The sequence below is a fragment of the Chrysochloris asiatica genome, unplaced genomic scaffold (assembly GCF_000296735.1).
Source record: "Chrysochloris asiatica unplaced genomic scaffold, ChrAsi1.0 scaffold00004, whole genome shotgun sequence".
Taxonomy (NCBI): domain Eukaryota; kingdom Metazoa; phylum Chordata; class Mammalia; order Afrosoricida; family Chrysochloridae; genus Chrysochloris; species Chrysochloris asiatica.
The window spans coordinates 3,048,610-3,055,682 of record NW_006408522.1 but is presented as its reverse complement, the minus strand read 5'-3'; the positions used below and the strand labels follow the sequence as shown (position 1 = coordinate 3,055,682).

The 7,073-nt window shown below is 39.3% G+C and overlaps 1 protein-coding gene across 2 annotated transcripts in view; it reads right to left on the bottom strand.

Moving 5' to 3' along the window:
* The window catches only part of DENND4A (DENN/MADD domain containing 4A), a 105,717-nt gene that overhangs the window by 64,735 nt on the left and 33,909 nt on the right, over positions 1 to 7,073 (bottom strand). For both annotated transcript variants that reach the window (XM_006831519.1, XM_006831518.1), the window contains exon 11: positions 928 to 1,146. In XM_006831519.1, coding sequence (XP_006831582.1) covers positions 928 to 1,146 — 219 coding nt within the window. The remainder of the gene's footprint in view (positions 1 to 927; positions 1,147 to 7,073) is intronic.

The window sequence follows — 7,073 nt, the reverse complement described above, 5'->3', positions numbered from 1 at the left end:
AAATCTGCTGCACAAGACCTTTTTAAAGTACTGAAGAGCAGAGATGTCAGCTTGAGGACTAAGGTGCGCCTGACCCAAGCCATGGTATTTTTAATAACCTCATATACATGCGAAAGCTGGACAGTGAATAAGGAAGACCATAGGAGAATTGATGCCTTTCAAAAGAACAAACAGATGTGTGTTAGAAGTGCAGCCAGAGTGCTCCTTGGAGGCCAGGATGGCCAAACTTCATCTCTCGGATATATCGTCAGGAGGGACCAATCACTGGAAAAGGATATCATGTTTGGTAAGGTGGAGGGTCAGAGAAAAAGAGGAAGACCTCCCTGAGCGAGATGAACTGGCAAAGTGGCAGCATCAATGGGTTGAAGCGTGGCAACAATTGTGAGGTTGGCCCAGGATTGGGCAGTGTTTCATTCTGTTGTGCATAGGGTCGCTATGAGTCGGTACTGACTTGATGGCACTTAACAACAACAAAAATTGCACCCCAGTGCTTCCCAACCTTTTTTATTTCATGACTTTGACAGAAAATAGTATTTGTAAACTATACTGAAATAAACAAATGAGGCTGTTCAAGACTAGATGTGACCATCCCTAGGGCACCTCCACAACCCATCACTGCCTGGCTGCCCTGAAAGCTCAGGGCATCAGTCTCCCATCACAGCTAATCTCAGCATACATGATGCAAAGGTACATGATGGGTACTTTTAAATACATAGTTTCTTCAGCTTATTTTGTTAATGGAGTGATATTTAATATGTCTGAGAAAAAAAATGAATCCTATCAAAATGGATTACCAACAGAACAGGTACTCATATACCCATGAAATATACATGTATTTTGATAAATGCTATTAACCCATAGAATAAATGAATCATCGAGAGGTTAAGTTCAATAATATAGAAGCTGTAAAACTATGCACTTACTTACCTTGTAGGGCAAACAGAGAGGCTGCATCTGTGGCTGTCTCAGATGGGGCTTGTGTTATTGGTCTTAAGTATGATCTATAACCTTTTAAAATAGAGGCCATGAAACACAAAAATGCCTCTTGGATTTCCAAATCTATCATGTGCAACCTCTTTCCAGAATTAAAATCATAGTCATTCATAGCTAAGTCCATTAGTCCATCATCTTGAGGTCTCTGCTGCACTGTGGAGAAATAAAGTGTTAGCCTTTTTCCGAACTATCAAAACTAATTTCTATGTTACCAAAATAAATTTGCTGTGTTCTCAAAAGAGCTTAATCTACCTTAAATCTTCACGTATATGTATATAACTTCATAATATACAAATCCTAGCATAAAAGCACTGGACTGCGAACCTGCCAGTCATGCTGTAGGAGAAACATGAGGCCTTCTGCTCTCTCAAAGATTTAAAAGCCTCAGAAACCCTATACTATAAGTTGAAACTAACTTGAGGGCACTTAACAGGAAAAAAACAAAAAACAAAAACAACTAGCAAAGCCTACCATTTTATTTATAGGGCAGAGCAAAGAAAGCATATGTAATAGGGGGTAGGGAGTTGCATTGGCCTAAGGAAGGTACGGATCTCAAATAGGGTGAGAGAGGAAGTTTGTCTAGGCATGGTGAGTCAGAGCCAAGAGAATCCATGCAGAGGAGTGGCCTGGTGTGGGGTTATCAGAGCCAAAGGAGGAGGGAAATTTGAGGATCAAAATAAATAATAGATTATATAACTCATTGAATAAAACCAGAAACAATGAGGCCATACAAATATTCAATAACAAAATGACTAAATTCAAAGTCTGATGAGAAATGAGTTTGTAGACAGTTTAAAAATACATCAGTAAAATGCCTAATTACATATCAGAGAGTAACGTTACATAAGAGAATCCAAACAGACATCACTTTAGTCAAGCGGTCAAAGTGAACATCCTTATCAATAACAGGACAAACTGAAACAGTGCACCACCTGAAAGGGATGCAGTGAGAGAATACACCATGACTTCTGGGCTACTCCTGCCCAAACTCCATGATCTGTTTCTATTATGAGGAAGCTCAGACAAACCAAAATCATGAACCATTCCATGTTGTGAAGTGTAATCTTCATAAGTATCAAGGGTCAAGAAAAGGAAAACTGAGGAACTGTACTAAATATAACACCTGATTTGGAAATGGATCCTTTTGCAACAAAGGTATGATTAAAATAAATGACAAAACTTGAGTGTTATCTGAGGATTAGGAAGGCTGTAAATATATTATTGCCAATTTCCCAAGTTTCACGGTTTTATGTAGGAGATGGTTGATTGCTTCAGTATTTTAAAAAACAGAATTATTAATCATCTTAGAGGGTTTTTTTTTTTAGTTCCTGGTTATAAAAATATAAAGCACTGGAGAGAACATTGGCATTGGAACCAGAAAGTCTAGGTTTTAATTCTAGCGTCATCAGTGTGAACTATAAGACCTTTGGTAAACTACTTCATCCACCTCAACTTCCTGCCATCTACCTCAACATCCTGATACATAAGGTAAAAGTAAGAATGTATGTGAAGAGCTCTGAAACTTGTACAATCTTTAATCATTAGTATTATTTAAGTCTCTGAAGTTTCAAGCTTGAAGAATCAGCCCTGGATGCAAAGTTCTAAAAACTTCTTGATGTTAGGTCCCGCTGAGTTGGTTTCAACCCACAGTGACCCTATGTACAACAGAACGAAATACCACTTAGTCCTGTACCCTCCTGCTGCTATGCTTGAGCCCATTGTTGCTGCCAACGTGTCAATCCATCTCGTTGAGGGTCTCCCTCTTTTACACTGTTTTTCCACCTTATCAAGCATAATGTCCTTCTTCAGGGATTGGTTCCTCCTGAAAATATGTCCGAACAATGAGTGATAAAGTCTGGTCATCTTGACTTCTAAGTAGCATTCCAGTTCCAACATAGATTTGTTTGTTTTTCTGGCAGTCCATGGTACCTTTAATATTCTCTCTCCTTCAACACCATAACTTAAATTCATTAATTTTTCTAAGGCCTTCCTTATTCACTGTCCAACTCTCACATGCTTATGAAGCTACTGGAAATACCATTGCTTGGGTAAGGTGCAATTTAGTTCTAAAACTGACACCTTTGCTCTTCAACACTTTTAAGACATCTTGTGCTGATTTGCCTAAGACAATATGCTGTTTGATTTCTTGACTGATGCTTCCATGAGTGTTGATGTTGGAGACAAGTAAAATGAAGTCTTTGATAACGTCAATCTTTTCTACATTTATCATGACATTATTGCTCCAGTGATAAGGATTTTTGTTTTATGTACATATTGAAGGCTGTGGTCTTTGATCTTTATCAACAAATATTTTGAGTCCTTTTTGCTTTCAGCAAGCAACATTGCATTATCTGCATATCACAGGTTATTAATGAGTCTTCCCCCAATCCTGATGCCAAGTTCTTCTTCATATAATCCAGCTTCTCAAATTATTTGCTCAGTATACAGACTGAATACATATGGTGAGAGAATACAACCCTGGCATACATCTTTCCTGATTTTAAACCATTCAGTGTCTCTTTGTTCTGTTCCAACAACTGCATTTTGGTTTATATGTATATTATTCATGAGTCTTAAGTGCTCTGGAATACTCATTCTCTCCAGTGTTGTCCACAGCTTGCCATGATCCACATAGTCAAAAGCCTTTCTGTAGTCAAAAAAGCACAGGTAAATGTGTGGTATTTTCTGCTTTCTGCCAAAAATCAATCTAATGTCAACATCGATATACCTCGTTTCATGTCCTCATCTGAACCAGGCTTGAAAACTTCTTAAGCATAACCAAACATCTTAAGGGTATGGGTTGCTGGGCCTGGAAGCTCAGAGCCATAGCTTCAGGAGACATTAAGGTCAACTGACATACATAATCCACAAAGACAATGTTGTACATTTTACTTTGGTGAGTAGCAACTAGTGTCTTAAAAGTTTGTGAACAGCTATCTAAGATTCAACTATTTTGTCTCTCCCTGTTGGAACAAGGAGTGAAAAAAATCAGCTACAAGGAAACAATTAGTCCAAAGGACTAATGCTCTTGTTGAGTGCTGTCCAGTCAGTTCCAACTCCTAGCGATCCTACATAGGGTTTCCGAGGAGAAGCTGGTGGGTTTGAACCATTGATCTTGAGGTTTAAACTGACCTTACAATCCAGTGATTATTCTACAGTGCCATACCAGAACTCTAAAGTACTAATGTTGTTGTTGCTGAGTGCCATTAAGTCGGTTCCCACTCACTGTGTTGTGACCCTGTTGTTGTGGTTGTTAATGAATTTGAGCCATATCCGACTCATGGTAATCTTGTCTATGGTTTCCGAAGAGTAGCTGGTGGGTTTGAAGTGATGACCTTGTGGTTCAAACTGACCTTGGAGTCCACTGCATTATCCTGCAGCACCACACCAGGACTCCAAAGTACTAATGTTGTTGTTGCTGAGTGCCATTAAGTCGGTTCCCACTCACAGTGACCCTGTATAGGGTTTCCACGGAGCGGCTGGTGAATTTGAACAGCTGACCTTGAGGTTCAAACTGACCCTATGGCTCTGTGTTTTAACCCATAGTGCCACCACATGAATTCCAGTCTTTATAGCCATGAGACCAGAACTAGATGGAATTGCCACTGCATACCTGCTCAAACAGGCATCACAACAGTAGGTCCTGGGTCGAATGGGAAAAAGCATGAAACAAAACTCAAAATTATAAAAAAAAATAAACACACCAGGCTTACTAATTTGCTAAAGGAGCTCTGGGGGCACTGTGGGTACTGATCTGATAGCGACTGTGGAACCACTAAGAGTATGGCCCTCGGGCACACTTCAAGCCTGAAAGTGAACTCATCCCCATGGCTCAAGTGATAGATAGGCCTATCAGGTGAACTTAAACTAGGATGGTATGCACTCATTATAACCAATCAACCATACTAGATTAAAAGGGTAACATTTGGTAACATTAAAAGGGGTAAAGCTCCCAAAGCAAGAAAGAATAGGAACCTGGGGACTCCTGGGCCCAGAGTCAGTGGCGTGGCCATAGAGGACTAGAGTGGAGAGTAAAGCTACCAGCTGATAGGAAGAGAGGGCATACGCACAAGAACACCCACACTTGCAGATGGTACCCACGTGAACTGGCCCCAATGAATGGATGATCAGAACTCAACCAGGAGAAGAAAGAAGAGGAAAAGAAAAAGAGTGATCTGATACAATCTGATGAACTTGACCTACATCTATGGATGATGCAGTAACCCAAAAGGGGGAACAAATCCTTATAGCAAGAAACATTCCCACCCCCTCCACACAGAGTAGACAGGGATGGGCAACTTGGACATTGGATACCCAAATGGGGGCAGGGGGGGACTACAAAGGCAAGAAGTGATTGGCTTACAAGCTTTCAGGAGGGAACCTAGAGCTAGGGGGCATGGAGGAAGGCAGAATCTCCAGTGAGTACTATCTAGTATGTCTAGGCGGAGCTGATGAAATGAAATGCATAAGGATCACTTGTGATACAATAGTGAATGATTGTTATCAGGACTGATTGTGAGGGTTGGAAATGTAAAGGTAGATGTTTTGTAGCAAGGAAGGGAGAGATTAACTCTCCAGTCTAGGAGCAGAGGTGTCTAGGACCATCACCGGAAAAGAGCCGAAAGCGGGACCCTACCCAGAGAAGCAGTGAGAGGCCTAAGATAGAGGCAGAGACAATGACGTGGAGTGATGAAGCGGCTGGGGACTTTGGATCCAGAGAAGGAGAGGGACTGTGTGCTGAAGAATTGGGGTGGGGAGGGGAGTGTAGGGGGCGGGTTTATAGGGTATACCCTTTGGTCGGTTGATGATTCATGGAGGGGATTGGAACCATGGCAATGAAACGATATATGGTGGAATGAATGTAAAACTAAAGTTCTCTCATGTAAAATATCATATAATTCACAATAAAACATGAATAAGAAAAAAGAAAGAATAGGAAAGAAAACCAAAATGGTAAACACAAATGGGAAGAGTGCCGTTCCATTGTTCCATTGTGGAGACTGCAATCAATGTCACAAAATAAAATGTGTAATGAATTGTTGAATGAAAAATGGATTTATACAGTAAACTTTCAACCAACTCACACACACATGCACACACAAAAGATTCTGTCCTTGACTATGCCACTGATTCTGATATTTAAAAGATTGCTTTAACAGATGTTAGATGTCTTAGGTATTCAAAAGAAATGCAAGCACTTTTAGGAAGCAATTAACCAGGTATCTTAAATAAAATTATGTACATAGTGTATGTGTTACAAAAGATCAAACTGTTACATATGAAACCATTTTAATTTCAAATTCCATTTCTTATAACCTACTTTCAAATTATTTACCTGTTATCATAACCACCACTATCAGGTTTGCTTTAACGCTACTTTTTTCTCCATGTCTATTTAAAATTATTTTATATGTACCTTGAGTATGTAGGCTACCTCTGTTTTATATTTCAACTAATACAAAAATAAGAACCCCATATATTGTTACATTACTAATACCCATATTTCTAACAGGAGTATTAAGTTACGGACTGTGAATTGGTTGTTGTTATAATACCAAGATGATTTGATAAAGAAATTAAGGTTTAATTCTTCTTATCAGCAATTCTGGATTGATGTCAAGACAAAATCTTATAAAAGCTTTTCACTGAAACATTTCAAACCCTAATCAATTTTCATTATGACTAATTTCCTAATGCTTCTGGCAAGTCTCTATTTTCAAATAATTTGAGGTCAGCACAGCACTAAGATCCACTAAAAGTGAAATGCATATGACCTAGCTCTCACCCTATTTATCTTATGATATCAATTGTTGTTAAGTAAGTGCCTTTGAGTAGGTTCTGACCCATAGTGACCCTGCACAGGGTTTCCAAGGAGCAGCTGGTGAGCTTTAACTGCCGACTTTGCAGTTCAAACGGCTTTGCAGTCTGGTGCATTAACCCATAATGCCACACCAGGCCTCAATAAATATTTTCCAATACAGTTTAAACCATTTGTCTTAGATTTTCAAAACAAACTTTCTACTCTTTGAATGAAAGAAATGTTGGTGTTATTGTAAAATACTGTCAAGTGGTTTTGACTT